Source organism: Enoplosus armatus, chromosome 5 (genome assembly GCF_043641665.1).
Source record: "Enoplosus armatus isolate fEnoArm2 chromosome 5, fEnoArm2.hap1, whole genome shotgun sequence".
In the NCBI taxonomy this organism is placed as follows: Eukaryota; Metazoa; Chordata; class Actinopteri; order Centrarchiformes; family Enoplosidae; genus Enoplosus; species Enoplosus armatus.
This window is the reverse complement of record NC_092184.1, coordinates 20183753-20204021: the sequence shown is the minus strand read 5'-3', so window position 1 is coordinate 20204021 and position 20269 is coordinate 20183753. Positions and strand designations below refer to the sequence as shown.

Sequence of the window (20269 nt, the reverse complement as noted above, 5' to 3'; positions counted from 1 at the left end):
ATATGTTCAAGGTTGATCCAGCAGGGATGAATATAGTTTGTTTAGAGGGAAGTGGACTAAATGTGGAAAGTAGAGCATTTTCAGGATAAATGTTACTGCTTTTTGAAAGACCTGCTGGCGTTTTGTCTGTTTCGAGAAATGTACAGAGTGGAATCATTCAATAAGTTGACATGATGTGGGCATGTGTATGTCTCTACAGAGATTGTTCGGGCCATGACCTATGTGATCAACCAAGGCATGGCGATGTACTGGGGGACGTCTCGGTGGACGGCCATGGAGATCATGGTGAGCAGCAAGGAGCTTCTGGTGTAATTTCTGTGTCAGAGACATTTTTTATGCTCTCATGTCATTTATTTGTCTTTTAGAATAAAAATCACTGAAATAAAAAAGAATGAAAACATCCAAGTGGATCATTTAAAACGTTGACATATTTTTCTATAAGTAACAAACAAATGTGTTTCTAAACAACAAATAGGGAGCAGCATGAGTGTTCATTTCTATTTCAAGGTCAATTGACACCTATGACAACAGTTTTAAACTTGCTTCAGCTCGTCAGAAGTGAGGAATGCAATTAATTATTTTTTGTAATACAGTTTCTGGGGAAAATTTCATGCCGCTTTTGCAGATTAGATTTAATATCCACCTTTAGGACCCATTTTAGCAGCTTATTATCTTGTACCATCCTGGACACATTGCTCATGATGGTGAAAGAGGAAATGGGAAGAAAATGGAAAATCAGACTGTGAAGGTTTGAGGACAAACAGCTGTTTGTAGGACGTGTACCCACTGACGCAAGACTTTGTTTCTTCTTCCTGTCAGAAACAATCTATTTCCCGTTTCAACTCTCGCTACAGTAACGAAGATATACAGGTGGTTCGAAGCCACAGCGGAGAGTGATGAAATTAACACATGCCTAAAGTGACATTCAAGGACCTAACACCCCCCTCCCGCCTCTCTCATCTCTCTCTGTGGTGTCTTCATCACCCTCCCTCCCCCCTCTATGTGTTGACATCCTCTCTCTGTGATCACGGTGAAAGCGAGCAGATATCTTTGTAGAACACAAGGCCAGATGAAAGCTGTGTAATTTAGATAGCATCAATAATGATGGGGAGGAGGGGGGTGGTAAACATGGCTTCTCAGTGTACGTGACAAGGCAGCAGTACAGTATACACACACACACACGTTACACATACACACACAGGCTCGAGGCACATGTCATGGGTTGCAGCACAAAAGGGCAACTTGTAATTTGTAAGTTGAGCGATGGCACCGACATTATCCTTGTGTTACGCTGAGTAGATCCCCCCTCCTACTGCTCACTCATCCTGATGTGTTCCACAGCAGGAGACCTACAACATAATGTTTAAACAAGCCCAACGAGAGTTGTGATATGGAATATTGATTGGGTTACTTTGAGCCCCACATTTGAATTAGTACCACGCACCAGCTGATTAACACCCTCCCTCTTCCACCTCTTCGCTGAGTTTCTCCCAGCACTGTCTGTCGTTCCTAACCTTTGCTCATGCCTACCATCATCCATTTTCTTCTTTCGTTCACCCTCTTTCTGTCTTTGTTTTATTCTCACCAAAAAGAAAACAAATATATTAATGCAGCATTACATTGAACAGTACATGAAAGGATGGATCCAACATCATAACAACCATCCATTAACTCTCGCCCTTCTTCTCTGTCTTCTTTTCTTTTTTTTTATCTCTAGGAGGCTTATTCGGTGGCAAGACAGTTTAATCTGATCCCTCCGGTGTGTGAGCAGGCAGAGTATCATCTTTTCCAGAGGGAGAAAGTAGAAGTGCAACTGCCTGAACTTTACCACAAGATAGGCAAGTTTTCTTTGTTTGTTTGTTGTGTAGTATTGTGGGGAATTGGTCAATGAATGCCTGATGATGAAATGTTGAGATAAATAATAGAGATAAATAATAATAATAATCATCATCATCATCATCTTTTTCCATTTTCTCATACATTTTCCACTTTCCTGGCACTGTTCTCGCACGTTTGTTTCACACCTTACTAAAACTCCTCCTGTTTAACTCCCTATGGTCTCCATGGCGACAGGAGTTGGGGCGATGACGTGGTCACCGCTGGCGTGTGGCATCATCACAGGAAAATATGAAAATGGCATCCCTGAATCCTCCAGGGCCTCCATGAAGGTAGGCAAGCTGACTTCATCGTGATTTTGTTTTTGACATTCAAAACATGAGGGTTAGCCGCATTGTTCCCAAAATATGTGAATCAAAGTGCAAGCTGTGAATTAGTGTCAGCGTCAGAGAGGGCTGACGAGACCTGGGACTAGTTTCATGAAGAGTCCCTGGTAACTGTTGTTCAACAAGAAAAAATGTCTACTTCTTTAAACATTTTAATTTACCCAGACCTCACAGATAATCAGTGCTACCTAAGATAGTGCCAAACCAGACAGCTTCGTGTGGCCTAGTGATTCCCAACATGGGGGTCGGGACTCCCCAAGGGGTCCCCAAGATATATTGAGGGGTCTCAAAATCAGTGCAAGAATCTTGATCTTACCAAGTAATTTCTGCTTGTAACTTGAGTCCTCAGAGTCTTACGTTCTTAAAACCAGTGATCTGCCGGTATAGTGAGAATATTTCTTCTTTATTTCAATGTAAATGTAAGCTCACGTTGAGGCCATAACCTGTGAACAGGGTCGCAAGTAGACACTCCTCCATTTTAGGGGTCACAAGTCAAAAAGGTGGGGAACCACTGTTAATTAACCAACCAATGTTAACCAGTTAACTATTTAGAAATATATCAATGCCAAAATCTTTTGGTTGCTCATGAAACCAGCCTGGATGTATGTATGAGAGGACACACAAACACACACGTTTTAGTGCTTCAAGAGCAGCAACACTGCTGGTTTGTTAACCTCAACAGTGTGTGTCTGCAATGGTTCACCATCTAAAGACAAAGACATTGAGTTAACAACAAAAACAGCTTCTTGTGCAGAGCAACACACTGAGACACCGTCAACTGACAGTCTTGCATGTAACTGACTCAAGACCCATTAAAAAAGTGATTGTAGATAAAACTACAAGGCCAAATGCCAAAGGGTGAACTGTGAAACAAGATGGAAAATATCTAGTAGATATCAACTCTGAGCCAGAACAACTCAACTGTGACAAACACATGGGCCAGAATCCCTTTGGAAGACTTTCCATGACAGTCCAACACAACATTAGGCAGATGCCTCTAATGCTGAGAACATTTAGTAAAGTTAAGATATGATTTTTAACCTTGCTTTGATTATTTTGTCATTTGTTCACCATGTAGTTGAGGGATGAACATACATACTTTCTTCTCATACCCCTCTCTTTCCCCTCGCTCTCTAAATATCTACCCCTCCTCTCTCCCGCCAGTCGTATCAGTGGTTGAAGGAGAAAATAGTAAGTGAGGATGGAAGGAAGCAACAAGCCAAGCTGAAAGAGCTCAATCACATCGCGGAGAAGCTGGGCTGCACTCTGCCTCAACTGGCTGTGGGTAAGACTTGCATTCACCGTCTTATAACAAATAGTGTGGAAGCAGCCTTAAGCAAGGCTTTGAAAACAGAGCAGCTCAGTGCCGCCAGACAGGAACCTACTTCATGCAAGACGTGACCAAACTCACATTTTTCGCTTATTTGTCTCGTGGGTTTGATTTTCTCTCCAGCTTCCCACCGACACACAAACACACAGACGTTTCAAATCTATTTGTGCTTTCAACTGCGTTTTTGTTCACCGATAAAAAGTCGTAGCTGCCTGGAAGTAAGAAGTAAATGCATTCAAACATTTAAGAATCTGTGATGTACTTTGGATAAAATGCCTGGCAGTAATGTGAGGTTTACAGTTCGTAGTAAGTGGACTTTGGATTTGTCTTTTAACACTCTACTTTGTGATAAACTGTCACATGGATCCAGGAAGAGCAAATAGAGGACAAGACTAAAAGCTCAGTTTTATTTGTGGCGTGTTTAGAAGATGATAATAAGCAGCAGTGCGCCATCAAGTGGTCACTGTGTGAACATCAACCTCTCTGTCTCTCTCCAGCGTGGTGTCTAAGAAATGAAGGCGTGAGCTCAGTTCTACTGGGAACATCCAACCCTGAACAGCTCACTGAGAACCTCGGGGCCATACAGGTGGGAACATGCTGCTTTTACCTGCCTGCTTAGTTTCCTCAGCTGTATCCAGCGCTGTCCTCCAACTTTATTGATTTCTAGATCAAAAAGCTACATCTCTTTACACATCCAGGTTTCTTTACTTTGTTTTTCTTCTTGCCTCCCTCTATTTCCATCCTGCCGGGCATATTCAAGTTTGCTCTTTCTGTTTTGCCCAGGTCCTTCCCAAGATGACGTCTCATGTGGTGTCTGAAATCGACCACATCCTGGGCAACAGACCGTACAGTAAGAAGGACTACCGCTCTTAGACCAGGCTGGTGGACTACGGAGAGGTCAGCCTACCTACTCACCTACCTACGTAACCATACTGCTACCACGGACCCACCGTTCAATGTTAAAGTCCATGGTTCTCTCCTTGGGCCCCCCTCAGCTCCAGCCCACTTCAGCCTGGAACAGACAGCTTTGCTAAGCCCAGCATTGCATACTGTAACCTCGTCTGTTTGAGGCTCAGATCAGCTCTACCAGCTTCATCTCAGGTCCGGTCCAGCTCAGCCAAGAGACTCTGCTTAAACTCAGCTTTTTGCAGCCTCAAACGCAACTTAAATCAAAACGTTGTTCCCCAACCAAGGTGTTAACCCTTTCAGCACCGGCCCATTCAAATATAACTATGCAGAGCTTAGTCTTGCCCACATCACAGTTCAGATTCAGTGCCGTGCTGACGCCATCTAGAGCACTACAACTCCATTAAGAAATTCAATAAATTTTTCAACTTCTATTGGATGGCAAGGAATGCTAGAACAGCTCCTAATAGTCTGTGATACACATTTAAACACATTTTACACATTAACAGTTGGGATTTGAGCAGTACAGCATGAAAATCACTGCAGGAGTGTTTAAAGTAAAAGTGCCTTGCTCAAGGGCATCTTGATAGTAGTTTTTTGAGCGAGACGGTTTCGTTACTTATTCACTTCACCTACTCACATCCGATGACTCAGAACCTCGAGTCTCAAGCCCTCCTCTCCAATGTCCAGACTTCCACCCACAGGTAATTTAATTTGAGCACAGAATTCACTTTGAGCACATATTTCATTCATGAGAATCACTCTACCACAGCTGAATACATCAATGCAAGCACCTTAGACTTATAACTTAGAGGTACCTTAGGAAAACTTAGGACATGAAGAAGCTTTAGTTGCATGAACCCCCCCCCCCCCTCCCGTCAGTTAGTCAGTGCTTTCATTAAATTGCTATGCAGTGCAGCAAACACAGTTACCATATGAGCTCAATACTCTCCCCTCTTGTGTCAGAGGTGCACGTTCAAGTCGTGGGATACAATTTCCCGGTTATTTTCCCATGAAATGTGAGGTTTAGCAATTGAAAGAGCTTTATGGATGAGGCCTCAACAAGCCAGGTCCTTACTAGCTTGAATTAGCTTCCAACTACCTACCAAATGTACTCAGTCCCATATTTAGTCCAGCACAGAATAGTATTGAGTAGATATTATAGGCTGCAAATCCTGAGTGTATTAACCAACAGATGCATGTTTCTCCTGCTATAGTGTGCCTCTCTTTTTCTTTTCTACAAAGCACATAATTAAACAACACAGAGGAGTTTGATCAAAAATACTGCAAGCTTGTCTACTGTCTGTGACCGCCGGTGAAGCAGAGGACCGTCAGTGTCGGTGGGATTGGGACTCTGTTAGGGGAGAGAGTGAAGCATGTCGCCCTCGTGTGGTCTTTTTGAGGAACTGCTGCTCTGCTTCACTAGATTATAGAAGGGAGAAATAACGCTTTGCAAAAAAAAAAGAAGAAAAAAGTGGACTACTTTTCTCTCAGTTTGCATTCATTATGGAGACATTTGACTCCTTTTCTGCCTGTGAACTGAACCTGCATCGCTGATTGCCTCAATGAATCTTGCAGAAAAGGACTCACACGTATAATAAATCTAATAAATCTATGTCATAAAAGTATGACTGACGTCCTGGCTAGTCATGGTTACAATAACTGCAAAAACTGCTTGTTAATAGCACAAAGAGGCATATATGGGATGTGGCAAAGATTACAGTATTTATTTTAGAGTAGTTAATAAATATGAAATTTATTTTGACATTTTGAGATATTGTTTTTGTTTGGAGAATTATGGGGATGTTACATGTACATAAAAAGTTAAAGCATACCTTGTAACATAAGCAAAACCATGAAGAAGCCTCTCTTGCTTATGAGGACTTCACTGTACTGTATGGCTAATATAATATATGTAAATAGAGTTATTTTGTTGCTCCTCTGCAGTATCGCTGCATCAGGTGCAGCGTTTGAGTCACTCTTCATCCCGTCCTCCTCCTCCAGTCTGACGTTACGCTGTCACATCATTCATTTCTGGCCCCTGAAGGATATTTCATAGAGCTATTAATGGCATTATTGAAAGAATTGGGCCTCTGTAAGTACTTCTGTTCAAACATCAGCATTGACCTTGAATCATTATCTCTGACCAGGTGGCTCCACTCTCACAGTTCTTCATGTGTTGTTCTGGTTCTTTTTCATCTGGAAAACAAGCCATCACAGAGATCAGCAGAACGTTGGTCAGGTTCCAGTCGAGTCACGGTCTTATCCTCTGTGTTCCCTTGTTGACTTGTACCACAAACACCCTCCAGATTTTAATCAGAGGAAATTTATGTAGACTTTTTTCCAAAAATGCTGTTACGCATATTAAAAGCAACGGAGCATCAATACGTGATGTTTGGTGTATTTTAAGAAGTCTGGCCTTCGATAATGAATAGACTTCGTCATGAAGCAGGTGGAAGATGGAAGGAACAAAAATCAATTGATAATAATGGAGGTGATGAAAGTGCATGTGAATTGAAAAATGGATGTGAAATGATTAATTTAAATCCGATTTGATTAAAACAGTTGTGACGTGATGAAAACAGAGCCATGTTTCATCATTTTCCCCGTCTTACATTCATCATTCACAACACAAAATCTCCATTTATCATTTATGGAAGTGGCCTCAAGGGTGGGAGTAACAAAAGATAAATGAAAAGTAGAGCGATAAATTGTCAATGGATTTGATCAACTTGATGGACATTTTATTTGAGACGGAGTTGCTCTGATAATCAACTTTCCGGTGTTACTGTCACAGTAAAGTAAAAAAAAAATAAATAATTAAAACATTATATTGCAAAAGTAATCCGATTACAAGGACAATCATATGACTTATAATAAAAAGATTAATTATATCAAAAATGATTACAAGAGTAATAAATTACTAAGACCAATTGCAACACTGTTTCAAATAAAATGTCAGTAAAGGTCTATGTATCATTTTATTTTTCGATTCACGTACATTTTCATCTCTTTCATTTTTTTCTATTATTTTTTGAGGCAACTTTCCTTAAATTAAAGTGGCAATTCTGTGTTGTGAATGATGAATGTGAGACAATTTCATCATGTCACAACTGTTTTAATCAAATCGGCTTAATAATCAAATCACTCGATAATGTATCACTCCATTCACACCCCTTTTTTAATCCACCTCCATTTTTATCAGTTAAATTTCTGTTACTTCCACAGCTCATATATTTGCATTGACGTGATGTTAAAATGCAAATTCATTAACAAAAAACATCTGAAAAGCACGTTTTTTGCTTTTCTCCCTAAAAGACATATTACACACATTTAACTGTACTACTGTACTGTACTAACGTGGTCTAAATACTACAATAGTAATTGGTCAGTGGGTATTTGCTCCACAGTATGTCTGCTTTTCAGGTCAGTTTCCTTTACTGTAACTCCTGGTGGCAAAATGTTTGGTTTGTGTACAAGTCAACAAGCTGCCTATCAGTGACCATGTTGGAACGCGGCCTGCCGGTGTGTGTGTGTGTGTGTGTGTGTGTGTAAACGTCTCCTCCCGACAGAGTGCCTTGACTTGAGTCCCGCTACAGGAAATAAATTCAGGGATGTCTTTCATAATGGGTTGTTAAACTGTGTTTGGATGCTGTCCTACAAACAAAGAGAGAACAGAACAATATGTATGCAGATTCCTATATTATCAAATAGCCTAATCTACAGTATATGTTAGATATTACTTCACTTGGACAAAAACAAAGCAGCAAGACCCTAAAAGCAGCTTGCGCAAGAATTTAACTCAAACTGAAGCTCACAATTCCTGGAATCTTCTGAGTCTCACCCTACAGCTTTGTTCCATCCTGGCCTTAATTTAGGCCGATTCCACTACATAATCTTTCTACAACAGTTTAATCACAGAGATAAATAAGATTTTTTTCTAATACAGAAGCATTCAGTATCATTTCCTTCAACCAGCCATTTGCTTCATTAAGCATCATCAGAAGAGTCTTTACCAGCTCCACAGGCTCGGCAACAAACTCAACTGTTTTCTGTAGAAGAGCAATACAATATTCCTGTGGCACCAATGAAATGTCCTGTACATCCATTGATACAGTCATCGTTTAAACTCCTGGGAAACAGGTCTGAAGGCCAAAAAGAAATAAAGCCAGAAACAATGAAGCTGTGGCAACATTTCAGTTAACATGAAAAGTCCTCGTAATCTTTAACCCAAGTTATCCTGTTCTGGTGAGAAGCCAACCGACATCAAGTCTCATAAAAATGTCGCGTAGTGTGACCTATTCTACAGGTCAATGTTGTTTTCTACAACATTTACATTTGTAGATGGAAAAGACTTGAACATTTTAGAGTTTGGTTCTTTTTTCTTTTCTTTGTTAAAGTGACATGCAAACCATCCGTGTATTATTTATCTCCTGAACTCTGTAAATAGTCTAAATGAAAGTGTGATTATAAATAAATGCATTGCCAATGGAAGCCTCAGTGTCTCTCTAGTTAAACCTGATGGAGTGTAACAATAAATCAATTACTATCTTATTCTGAGGCAGACTGAATAGCACACACATGATCGACACAGAGGACAAGTATTCCTGGTTGCTTTATTTGTTACAAAAAACAGAAGACAGACCTGGAGAAACACCCTCCAGACATTTGATCATGAATTTCATGAAGTTGAAATATGATATTCCAGCCCCCCCCCCCAAACCCCAGTCCCAACTTGAGTGAAAAACAATAGTGTATACCCATCTTATACAAGTAAAACCGCTTCCTCCTCTCCTACCCAATCCCACCCCTTGATCCCTCCAGCTTTTTTCCCCTCCGTTGTCTCCCTCCTTTACTTGGAGCCTGTGGACAGCAGGGCGATGAGTCCCGAAGAGGCACTGATGGACAGAATGTAGTTGCTGGGGAAAAAAAGAGTTAAGGCAAAAACAAGCATCGACAGAGCACTAAAGGACAACTCGTTAAATGCATCCAGCAAAGATTTTGAAGGAATTTGTGTGGAAATGAGCTGGACTTCACCTGAGCACTGTCACAACTAAGTGTATTCCGCATAAAGATGAGCATTTGATGTCTGATAACACAGTATGTGTAAAGCTTGTTATGAGCGCTGATGACGTGCGCAGTATGATTTAAAAAGGATACACGGTGGGGTTGAAGTTCTTGAGCAAGAAGAAGGAGGCGATGATGACGAGGACCAGGAAGAGAGTGTTGTTGTAGAAGATGGAGAAGGTGGTGGCCTCGTAGTCGGCGACCTCGTTCTTCTTCCACAGGATCCTTGACAAATGGAAAAAAAGAACACAAATACAATCACTTATGTAAAAAATACAGTATGTGTCGTGGCAACATTGCAGAGAACACTGAATCAGACTTCAAAATGTGGACTGCTTTCTGAAGACAGACGCCAGCACCACATGTATGTCCGACATCCTGCACCGAAGCTAATTGTGAAAACACAAGTGCAAACATCCACAGCTGCACACTGTGTTGACGTACAAGATGGCGCAGGCCTCACCTCTCGTCTTTCTCCTTGCGGGACATCTTGCGGTTGTCCGCCTCAGACAACTTCCTGGTTACCTCCTTGGAAACGGCATCCTCGCGTTTCTGGGCAACTCTGGGGGATGAAGAGAGAAAAAAGGTCACACACATTAAGAGTCGGTCGGAAAGCAGAGTACTCTGAAGCACAGCAGTTCTGTCATTTGATGAGAAGAAAGATAATCTAGTGATTTATGCAAACAAGAAATCCCCCTCTCATTTGTTTTAGACGATGCTTTGTTTATCTAGCAATAGTTCAAATGTAATGATATTGCACTGCTTCATTCTGTGTCGATCAAATTAAAAAGTATCTGTATCAGCAGTGTGACAGTAATATAAGCGCACCCCTGATCCAACTAATGTACATGCACAGGAGAGAGAAACAGTAAAACCTTCAGATGAGACGAATGCAGAGTGGCGTGTTTATCCTTCTTACTTGTGTTTGAGAACAAACTTGACGTTCTTGTAGGCAAAGGCCACCAGGTAGGTGCTGACCAGAGTCATCACAGCGTACAAAACTGCTGACTGGACAAGGTCCATGTGCCAAATCCTCCAAAACAGCCCTAGAAAGATAAGGTCAATCACTACTGGCGAAATGATCAAGTCAGTAAATGAGCCATATGTTAGTTAAACATGTGTTGTAAACCAGGTGCAACTAAAATCTATGCAGACTAAAGTTTAGACTGGGACTTCTGTTTTCTACTTTGCTTTTCAAAAAAACAAATCATGAATACAAAGACTACCAGCTGACTACAGTGTTTATTACTATTTTCCTAACCTGTACTTAAACCTACCACACTTTACATCAGAGTTAGCAATGACAGTAGCGTTAGCATATCACAGTTATTAACTATTCTGTCTTTGAACGTGTATGTAGTTTTAAAGTTCAGTCAGGGTCCTCTCGACAAGTACACCATTAAATCACTTTTTCCTAAAATGACTCTTCCAGTGAATCAGTGTTAGCTCAGCTAGTTAGCAGCAGCTAGCTGCTCCAGCTACTCACAGATGGGGATGGCAGAAACGATGAGTGCATTTCCGTAAAAGAGCGCGGTGGACTTTGCTGAAAGGTTTCTGCTGAAGTCCTGGAGGAGAAGGTCTTCTTCTGACTGCTGCTTGTTGCTGCCTTTGGGAGCCATGTCTGCGGATTGACCGGCCTGTCTGCTGCTCAGCTCTGGACACAAGAAGACTGACACGTCGGTGAACGAGGAGAAGAGGGACGCGTCAGCATTAACCCGGAAATACGCCGGTGTTCTTCTTCTTCTTCTGCTTCTTCTTCTTCTTCTTTGTTTGGGCGATAAAGGAGACTGCTGCCCTCCGCAGGAAGATAAAGGTACTGCACCTGTTACACTGCTGGACACAGTTCATCAAAGGGTCAGTTCACCAAAAAACCCAGACTTCCTCACTTTCCTTTGTTATTAGAGTCCTTAGAGTTATTCATCTCTGATATATCTAACATTTAAACTAATGTTGAATGGACTTTTATTTGCCAGTGTCTTGCCAACTTAACAAAGGAGGAGTAGACATACTAGCACCACCTTCTAGCTCGCTCAGAACATATGTAACAGTGAAACCGGTTCTCAGAAAATAGCAACAAAAATCTCAAAAAGTTGAAATATGTCAGTTCTTGTTTTACCTTATTCAGTTATTTAAGTTTGGGAAACTCAGTACTTTCAACCAACTCATCCTGAAGAAAGAAATAATCAGAACAAATTGTCCCCATGAAAACTGTTGACAGCATGTTTTATGAATCTTAAAACCTGGGCAAAGAAAATCAAAATGATTCACTAGATATCATGTTTTTATGTAATTTGAACTGAACTGGCCCTGTACCATTTTTTAAATATTACTTTACATCTTTACATTACATTTTGTGCATTTTTGAAAACAGTTACACACTTATATTCAGTACAATACATTTATATAAATGTGCTATAGATATTGTAACATAGGTTGTGATATAAACAGAGACGGAGGAGAGAGATGAGGAGAAATCAACGGGAGATATAAATGCTTCCTAACTGTCCTAAACAAACAAACATAAACTCCTATAAGCTGGAATTCTAAGTAGAAAATGTGCGTTACTTCATTACAATTAAGCTGCTTATTATAATCTGCAAATATAATTTCGAAAGAAACATCGAATGGGCTGTTCCTCTTTTCTGTAGAGTTCTTACTTCTCAATGAATCATGCCCACTGCCCCAGCACATCCCATTATAGTCACATCAGCACTTTTTTGAACATGCCACGCTTCAGGCTTTATTACTTTGATAAGACAAATACTTTTCCTGGTAGTACAGAAATTTGCCTGCTTGCCCCTTTAAATCCAATTTCTCTCATCTGCAAAAAACAGATACTTCCACATGAAAAATCACATTTTTGTAATGGTTTGAAGAATAAGCGTTCCACCAGAGCTCCTGCAGCAGAGTTCAAGTACTTGCAGGATCCACATTTTGCCCACTAGAGGTCAACATCTACATGTCTGTCCGTGTCAATTTAGGCATTCAGCTGACGCACATTTCCTGAGGGACTGGCAATAAGTGCCACAGTAGATCTGCAGGTCTTAAATCACAAGGATTACAAACAATCAAGTCATGGCTTCATAGTGCTTATAGTACTTGTAGTGCCAGAGAAAAAGTATTTATTTTATAAATTTATTTTATTTAGGATTTTTAAAGAGCAGTTACATGTTGTAGAGAGGTGGACATCATTCAGTTTGGACTGACTGGAGGGACTATTTGGAGACAAAAAGCGAACAATATCTTCCTCAAAAGGACAAACAAAACCTCCATAAACAGGTGAGTAAATGTGACTTCTCTCCACCGTACAGGCCCATACCTCAGCCGGCTGTAGAACTCCCGCTTTCAAGTGCACGCACACACACACACACACACACACACACACACACACATTCAAGGTCCTATTTAAAACTCCTCCTCGTCACATCCTCATCTGACAAACATGCCACAGTCCATGGTGTGCATGACAGTGTGACCACGCGGCTGCAGATGCAAAACACATTAGTGGAGGATCCGCAAAAGTCCCTTCTCTTCCTTATCTTGTCCTCCAAGTGTGTCACGTGTCTGCCGCTGGAGACATTTTAGGACCAGGGAAAAACCAGACAGATATTTGGACTGCTGCTGCTGCTGCCACCGCAGTGCTTAACCCCCTGCTGAGCCGCTCTCTTTCCTTCTCTGTGTTTGCAGGAGCGAGCAGCATGTGCGTGTGCTCAAGTGCATGGGTTTGTGTGTGTGTGCACGCGTGTGAGTGTTAGAATGCAATGCAGACGGGCAGGTTTGCGTGATGTCCCTGTCTTTAAATGGGGATAGAGCTTAGGGATTAACCGTGCACTTCGGGGGTGCAGGAGGGAGGCAAAGAGGAGGAGAGGGAGGAGGTGATGCCAAAAGGCCTGCCAACACAATGCCAGGCGAGGCTGGTGATCTTTCTCTCCCTCCCTCTCTCTCTCCCTTATGTGTAAGTGCGTATGTTTGTGCCAGATTACTTTGGCTTTGGTGATACCACAGACATAACCACAGGGGCAAACACACAGACACACACACATACACACTCACTGGACAGCCACAGCCAACAGGGCATAAGGGGAAAACACACACACACACACACACACACACACACACACACACACACACACAGTGGACTCCTCCGGGGCAGTTTGCCTGGCAGTGCTGGTATGTTTTAGCTCAGTCTGATCGGACCCTAAGGAGTATTTATGACAGATCACCTATCATAGTGACAAATGCTTTTTGAGTTATCTTCTCTCTCTTGCCCAAAGCTAAGCTCTAGGAGCCCTACATCTCTTACATCTGCATGCCACAACATTGTATGTGTGTGTGTGGGGTGATGATACTGTGTAAAAATAGCGCTGTTGTGCCATCGGCTTTCCAAGGCTATGAGATCAACACGAATCTCTTAGCACGTACTATTTATCTGTGTATATATTTCTGCAACTTCAAATAACTCATCATTTCTAATATACAAGCACACGTGCCTTCAGCTGCACAAACTTAAATTAACTCAGACGAGTGTGACAGTCGTTTAGATGAGTCCAGGGTTATGGATTTAAAAAGGTATCTAAAATAAAAGTGGTTACAGAACTAAGTAATTTTCCACAGTGTCCATATTATGGAAGTCCCCTGCCACTGCAAAAATAATTCACAAATGGTATAAAGTATGACTGAGCAGGCATGTGGTCACACAACATCCTCTGGCTTCTGATGGTCGAAAGAGGAACAGCATGTATTAATCTTTTATCTCTGACATGTGGCATGACTTCTTAAGTTGGAGGGTTCAGAGAGTGAGTTTATAGATTTTTTCTTTTTCCCTTAAAACCTTTGCTCTCTCAATTTCTTTTCTGAGCTGATTCCAAAGAAAGGGAGCGATCCACGACAGCTGTAAAATGATCTGCTAACTAGAGCTGATATTTGAGTGACTACAGTGAAATATAATAATATAACATAATATACAAAATTACTTCTCAGTGTCTTTTTCAAATATTGTTTATCTTATTAAAAAAATGCTATTTTTGGTCAAACTAAATCAAATCAAATGTGTTTTTCCTACGTTCTTGTCTTCTTGTCATCTTTATTCAGCACTTCAAACACAGCAGATTTGATTCGATGTGCTTTTCAGAGTTAGCAATGAACAGAAATAAAATACACGACACTGAAAACAAGAAGCCAGGCACTTTCAAAGCACACTTACAGCCATGCTCCTTCACAAGAAATCCACGGTTAAAAGTCAGTTGGTAAGGGCTCGATCACACCAACGTTTAAAACAGTGAAATTAAATACAGCTTCAATCAGTGGATTCACTTGCAGGGAGTTAATCAATTGTTTTTGCATCAAGTTCAGTTGGTGAACTTTGAAACGACAAATAAATCCATCTATTTTGGAACAGCCAGGACGAAGGCTCTGTCACTAAATGACATTTTGTTTGCCTCCGAGGGCCTCAGGTTTTGAGCAGCGATGTGGGGACCAACCCGCCAGGAACAGCGCAGGGCTGTGAGGCGATTACGGCGTAGTGGACACCGTCAGAACTGCAGGTCATGTGACACCCACTGGCCCAAAGTAATTTTTTCCGATACAAAATCATTACAAAAGAAATTATAAAAAAGAAAAAAAAAGAAAAGATTGTGTTCCAAGAGGGCAAGGACCTTATGTTGTGTTGTGTTATACAACTTCAAGAAGAGAGGAGGAAGAGGGGATATGTAAGGGGACAGAACATCGCCGGCTTTCCCTTTTTTTTCCACTCAGCATCACCTCTCAGGCCTCAGATTGCGATACGATGATATCAAACGTGACATCGACTATCCTTGAGTCAGGGCGAGAGCTGAACTGAGAGAGACGAGGCTGTAAAATGAACGGATTAGAGGAGGAGAGGGGAGACAGACAGAAGCACCTGTGTGATGGCACTGGAGGCGCCGTGCAACTCTTTCAGTGTCTGGTGACATCTCTTCTGTCGTATCCTGCTTTCGTTAAGGAAGGGATTGTATTCGCCCTCCCACCCACACAAAATACACCCAACCCCTCTACCCCCACCCATTATGTCTCTCCCTTTCACAGACATTTTGCTCAAATGGTTTGCGTGTGCTTCTCCACTCCTATTCCCTTCGTGTCCTGTGATTTATGTTCCCCCTTCGGGTCAAAGGCATGGAGGAGAATGTGATATGGTAGAGGTGGAGGATGGAGGGTGGAGGGTGGAGGTGAGGGGTGGGGATCCCTCAGAGAGATGAAGCGAGGAAAAGGAGTGAAATATTTGTCTTTTCAAAGGATGCCAGACATGTGTTTACACTTTCTGCCCACTTTCACCATAAATAGTTTCCTCACCCTCAGGGTTGCGCGCTTGCATGTGAACCTGCATGCAAGCATATGACGTGTGTGTGTGTGTGTGTGTGTGTGTGTGTGAGAGAGAGAGAGAGAGAGAGAGAGAGAGAGAGAGAGAGAGAGATGGAAAGACCCCAGAGACCAAATCTAAACTTTGATCTATTTTCTCCATTCCCTTTCCTCATAATTGGTAAGAAAATGTTTTGGAGTTAAGGCAATAAAATGTGTGCATGCCACTATATAAACATGCACACACACACACACAAAACCAAGATTATTTGCTTTGTTTGTGTTTTATTGTTAGGAATTTAAAAAATCCATATAATATATAAATCCATAAATCTTTTTAAGGAAAAGAATGTTATCTTGTATCTGGAGATGTTTTTTTCTTTTGCAGTGTGTGTATGTGTTTCCCAGCAGATGATGACGACGACGGTGCGTGAGTCATGCTGTAGGTGTGGAGGTGTAGCCGTGGACAGATAGACATTACTTATCAGGTCAGCTAGACCCAGGCGTTGAGATTCGTAACTATCCGGACTGTGATGACACAGGCTCAGCTTCTTCCCCTGGCAGAGTTATGGTGACCCTCCAGGCAGAGCTCAGTCCCAAAACAAACGCTCACGTGGTTCGTTCATTCCTTCACTCCAATAAGCCCCAGATTTCACAGTGTACTCACAGAGAAACAAACAGATAAGATTGTACTGCTCTGTTTTAATGTGTGGATACAGACAGAGTGCACCGTGGCCCGGCTGTCTGTTTGCAAGGTTGTTTGCTCTTGAATGAATTATGTGGGAATTTATATCCTTTAACAAATCTAATAATGAGAACGCAGTGCACAGGACATTGTGTGTGTGTGTGTGTATATGTGTGTTTGTGAGGGTTTAGCCAATGTGCAGAGACATGAAGGCTAACCTGCTGCCAACTTGGCTTGTCTCAGAAGCAGAGAGAGAGCAGAAGATGTTGACATTTTGGCAGCGCAGGGAAGCTGCTGTTCCATCTGCATCTGAAAGGTCACTGCGGTGGGTTTTGGAGCACAGTGTGTGTGCGATTGTGTCTGTCTATGTGTGTGTGTGTGCGTGTGTGTGCCCCTGTTCCTGCCAAAAGCAATGTGTTTAATGTGTGTGTCTTTCTCATCAATTCTGTGTGAAAAGAGCAGAGGAGAGCTATAAACAACGATGCTGGAAGTGTTGGACATAGCACAAACAGAATAGTAGGAATCCCCCCCCCCCCCCGTCTCTCTCTCACACACACACACAAACACATACACATACATTCGTATAAACACACATATTCTTCCTTTGAAGATGTTTATAGGAACTATGTAGGAACATGCTAGCAGCAAACATTACACATTTTCAGTTAAACAAAGTCTCCGACATTTTGGGAAATTCTGTCTTTCCAACTGAGTTGAACGAAGTTAACCAAAATCAGTTTAATCTTTGTGTTCAATACAAATATTGCTGACATGTTTAGCCTAGCGTAGCACAAACACCGGAAACTTATTTTCGCTGTGTTAGCTTAAAGCAACATTAACTACTTTTTTGGCCACTTGGGGGCGGCGGAAAACAAGCTGTAAACACAAATCGGTTGTTGTGATGAATGTGTTAGCAAACAGTTGCCTATTTACACATCCTGCAGACACAAGACAACATTATTAGTCATTTGAAGTCATGTTTCAGGCGACCAAACAAATTCAAGACCATTATTAATTTACCTTTTAGCTTTGTTTTGGTGTCCACCAACTCCTGATAGAAATATCTGCTTCTTTAGCTGCTAAATGCTCAGCTATGTTCACCAGCTAGCCGCTAACTTTAACAAGTAGGTGTTTTTTCTTTTGCAATGTGCTGAAAGAAGCTAAAATACTTCACAGAGCTGAGGATAACTGCAGAGTTCATCACTACAAGTGACTTCCTTTACATTACACATAGTCATTTGATCCATTACTAACGTAGAAATATTGGTTCGTGCAGCTTTAAGCTTGTCACCAATAGCTCCAGGAGTCAACAGGGTTTTTCTTTGAAAGAGAAACTTCTCTATACTTCTGAACTAGAGAAAATGTGATCAGTGATGAGATGCCTCACACAGTCTCCAACTAACTAATGGCATGAAGTAAAGAAGAAAAGCATATTGGGACATCGTGGACACTGACCAGAGAAACTGGCTCATTGCACTTGGAACCTGAAGTGGGGACATTTGCGCTGGCCATGAATAACAAACACAGTTGTGAGGGCAACTGGTGGTGAGTTGTATCAAATGACTGGAAGGGTTACAAACCTCGTGACCACAAACCTGCTGTAAGGATGTGCTGGGATTTCTCACTTTGGAAATAATGTATTTCAACTGTCACCTCTCCGAAACTTTTCAAGTGTGTCTGAGGACGCTGACGAGGAGATTTGGCAGTTGATCCGCTGTTGTGGAAGCAGCTGCAAGGAGCCATGGCCAAAATATGTTCAGTGCCTGTCATAGTGGCAACCTAAGTCTGCCCCGGTGTCCAGTCAAATGAGTACTTCACAGCCTGGTGGTTACAGGGTACTCGTGATCCAGACCAAATGCTGAGCCTCAGATTCACAAAGAACAACGCGGATTCCATCCTGATCATGTAACCACAGACCAGCTGTTCACAGTCTCTGAGATAACACATGAATAATGAGAGCTTAGCTAATTGTGTCAGCACGTTTTATAGATTTGTAAAAAGCAAATATATCCTGAGAGAAGTATGTGTGGGGTGTGGAGAGCCAAGAGTTTAGCCAGTCTTTACGCACTTGGTATGAGAGCTGAGTTTGCATTCTTGGCATTAAGTCAAGCTCTTTTAAGATGGGTGTCAGATGTGTTTTTGATGTTCATGGATGGGATATCAAGATGCAAGAAGGTCAGGAAAGTGACCAGTTAAGTGACATTACAGTGGCATCTCTGTTGTTTACAGATGATGTTGTCCTTTTTAACATTAAGCTGTTTCCAAATGATTTTTCGCTGAAATAGGAGCGATTTCCCAAAGATCTCATTCAGGTGGAGAGTGGGGAGATATCTAAAATGAGGGGGTTGTGGTGAAAGGGACTGAAAAACTGAATGGTAGTCAAGAATAAGCATTTCAGTGAATTAAACATTAGCTGGCGATGCGGTGGGATTGTTTGATTGTGTGCACACAGCTGCACGGCTGCATAGATCCTGCACATGTGTATATGCAAACACATCCCTCTGTGAACATCCCTGGTGAGTTTGTTTGTGTCTTTGGATGTGTACAACACGCCATATGGGGAGCAGAAGCGATCAGACGGCGTGGTTGGAGAACATATGTGAGATAACAGGAATTCTTCTTGGATACACTGCATGTTTGACCCAGTCCATATAAAAACCAGGATCAAAGCTGTAGGACTGCTGCTGCAGACAGGGTCTACTACAGATATCGCCAAATTTAGATCCTGTAAAAGGCCCACTCTGTCCATGTTTAGTTTCACATCTTATTGTTTGTCTTATTGCCTGTTTAAAGTACCGTTTGGCATGTCCTTTTCAATATATGTCTTGTTTCTCCCTTTTAAAACCTCAGCCTACACTCGCTTTTATGTTGGACAATTCTACATTACACAGTTTATGTTCAGTAGTGTGACATTTATTTAGTGCAGTAAAAGTTCAGAGTGTGGAGGCCTGCGGCAGGAGAGGCCCAGCAGTCAATGACAAACTGTCTTCAACGTAAGTGGTTTAGTTGCTTTCCGTTAACCATACCTCAACTGTGCAGTAATATACAGTGCTATATAGTAAATATAGCAAAAACACGTCACACATATCAGCTGCAACAGACCGAAAAATATGTGACCCTTCATAAACAGTGCTGATTCATGGTGATGTGGATAAAAGATGTGGCTCAGAAACCATGTGTCACCCTGCAGCCGACCGTGTACTGTATGTCCACAACAGAATCTCTAACCTACGATGAACAGGAGGATGACATTTTAGATTGTGTTACAGTTTCAGCGTTTGTTAGACTGACTTTTATGACAAAATGTGATAATCACCTCCAACTCTGCTCTTTTAAAAGACTATGTCACTGGATAGAATCGTGTTTATTTTTGAAATACTGACTAGTTAATTTCATGCAGCTCGTTTTATGTTATGTTTTCAAAGGGTACTCAACAAAAAGAACAATTGTCTTCAATTTTCTTCTTCTTCTTCTTTTCTCTGCTCTTTTGTCAATCAATCTGTCTGTGTCTCTGTCAATACACGATCATCGCGACGTGACATCCTGGTCCCATGATGGTCCCTGTTTGCATGTGCACTAATGCACTGATGGCATGGTAATAAAAAACATATTTGCATGATACTCTCCATGTATGCACGTAAGACATGAATATGTAAGTGCTTTGTTTGCTGGTGTGCGTGCCGCTTTGATCATATGCTCAAGGTGCATGTGTGAATGAATCGGAGT

At 41.6% G+C, this 20269-nt stretch overlaps 2 protein-coding genes across 6 annotated transcripts in view; one reads left to right on the top strand and one right to left on the bottom strand.

Moving 5' to 3' along the window:
- kcnab1a (potassium voltage-gated channel subfamily A regulatory beta subunit 1a) overlaps positions 1-4586 on the top strand; it is a 92394-nt gene extending 87808 nt beyond the window's left edge. For all 4 annotated transcript variants that reach the window (XM_070905313.1, XM_070905316.1, XM_070905315.1 and 1 more), the window contains 6 exons: positions 200-285; positions 1718-1838; positions 2074-2168; positions 3387-3507; positions 4050-4138; positions 4336-4586. In XM_070905313.1, the coding sequence (XP_070761414.1) occupies positions 200-285; positions 1718-1838; positions 2074-2168; positions 3387-3507; positions 4050-4138; positions 4336-4425 (602 nt within the window). In that variant the 3' untranslated portion in view covers positions 4426-4586. The remainder of the gene's footprint in view (positions 1-199; positions 286-1717; positions 1839-2073; positions 2169-3386; positions 3508-4049; positions 4139-4335) is intronic.
- Positions 4587-9060: 4474 nt separating this feature from the next.
- ssr3 (signal sequence receptor, gamma) lies at positions 9061-11229 on the bottom strand. Of its 2 annotated transcripts, none has more exons than XM_070905690.1 (5): positions 11012-11229; positions 10445-10571; positions 9989-10087; positions 9619-9786; positions 9061-9377 (listed from the first exon to the last, which is right to left on the bottom strand). In XM_070905690.1, the coding sequence occupies exons 1-5, from the start codon at positions 11142-11144 to the stop codon at positions 9311-9313; spliced, it is 594 nt and encodes a 197-aa protein (XP_070761791.1). In that variant the 5' UTR covers positions 11145-11229; the 3' UTR covers positions 9061-9310. The 2 variants fall into 2 exon arrangements, with proteins under 2 accessions (XP_070761791.1, XP_070761792.1); XM_070905691.1 differs by having other exon boundaries at positions 9619-9750.
- Positions 11230-20269: the final 9040 nt, after the last annotated feature.